This window comes from Malurus melanocephalus, unplaced genomic scaffold (genome assembly GCF_030028575.1).
Source record: "Malurus melanocephalus ecotype Western Australia unplaced genomic scaffold, MMel_1.1 scaffold_3558, whole genome shotgun sequence".
Lineage (NCBI taxonomy): Eukaryota > Metazoa > Chordata > Aves > Passeriformes > Maluridae > Malurus > Malurus melanocephalus.
In genome coordinates, this window is record NW_026626790.1 from 1 (window position 1) to 1,153 (window position 1,153).

General features: G+C 54.2%; 1 protein-coding gene across 1 annotated transcript in view; it reads left to right on the forward strand.

The window, feature by feature from the left end:
- Positions 1 to 518: 518 nt before the first annotated feature.
- Positions 519 to 1,153, forward strand: part of LOC130588159 (E3 ubiquitin-protein ligase RING2-A-like) — a gene marked incomplete at its 3' end in the record, with an annotated part of 8,124 nt that continues 7,489 nt past the window's right edge. Inside the window, exon 1 of the mRNA XM_057389116.1 lies at positions 519 to 707. Within this exon, the coding sequence (XP_057245099.1) occupies positions 630 to 707 (78 nt within the window). The remainder of the gene's footprint in view (positions 708 to 1,153) is intronic.

Consider the following 1,153-nt stretch of genomic DNA (forward strand, 5'->3'; position numbering starts at 1 on the left):
AAACCCCGCCCACTTGCCCCATATAAGGTCACAAACCACGCCCCCTCCCCGCCAGCGCGCGCTTCCTCTCGCTCGCGCCTTTCCCGGGAAACCACGCCCACCTCATCTACATAACCACGCCCATTTAACAACCAAATACGCTTATAATTTACATAACCACGCCCAAAACCTACCAAATACCGTCATAATTTACATAACCCCGCCCCCTTTCAGCTCCTATTGGCGGAACGCAGCACCGCCTCCCATTGGCCACCTCCACTGGCGCGCGGTGACGTCATCAGGCAGCGCCACCCGGAAGCGGCGGCGGCGGAGGCGGGCGGGTGAAAAGGGGGGGGGAGGGGCGGATTTTTTTTATTTTTTGGGGTCCCGGGAGGATTTTTTTGTGTTCCCGGAGAATTTTTGGGGTTCCCGGAGGTTTTTTTGGGGTTCCCGGAGGTGACGGAGCCATGGCCACCACCGCGGGCGCGTAGTGACGTCATCAGTCGGCGCCACCCGGAAGCGGCGGCAGCGGCGGGGGGAGGGGCGGATTTTTTAGGATTTTTGGGGTTCCCGGAGGATTTTTTGGGGATTCTGGAGGATTTTTTGGGGATTCTGGAGGATTTTTGGAGGATCCCGGAGGTGACGGAGCCATGGCCGCCCCCGCGAGCGCGCAGAGCGCCAGCAAAACGTGGGAGCTGAGTCTGTACGAGCTGCACCGAACGCCGCAGGTACCGTGAGGGGGACGGGGGAAAAATGGGAAATGTGAGGGGAAATTGAAAAGTCTGAGGGGGAAAATTGAAAAATCTGAGGGGAAAATTGAAACATCTGAGAGGGGAATGGTGGAATTTGAAAGGTCGGAGTTTGGGCGGGAAAAACTGCGAAATTTGGGGGAAAAACTCCAAAATTTGGGGGGAAAAAGTCCCAAATTGGGGGAAAAAAAGGTGAAATCTGAGGGGGAAATTGCAAAATTTGGGGGAAATGGTGGAATTTGAGAGGTCGGGATTTGGGCGGGAAAAAACTGCGAAATTTGGGATCAAAAACTGGGAAATTGAGGGGAAAAATGTGAAATTTGAGGGGAAAATTGCAAAGTCTGAGGGGAAAAATGCAAAAATTTGGGGGGGAATGGTGGAAATTGAGGGGTCGGGGTTTGGGCGGGAAAAACTGCGAAATTTGG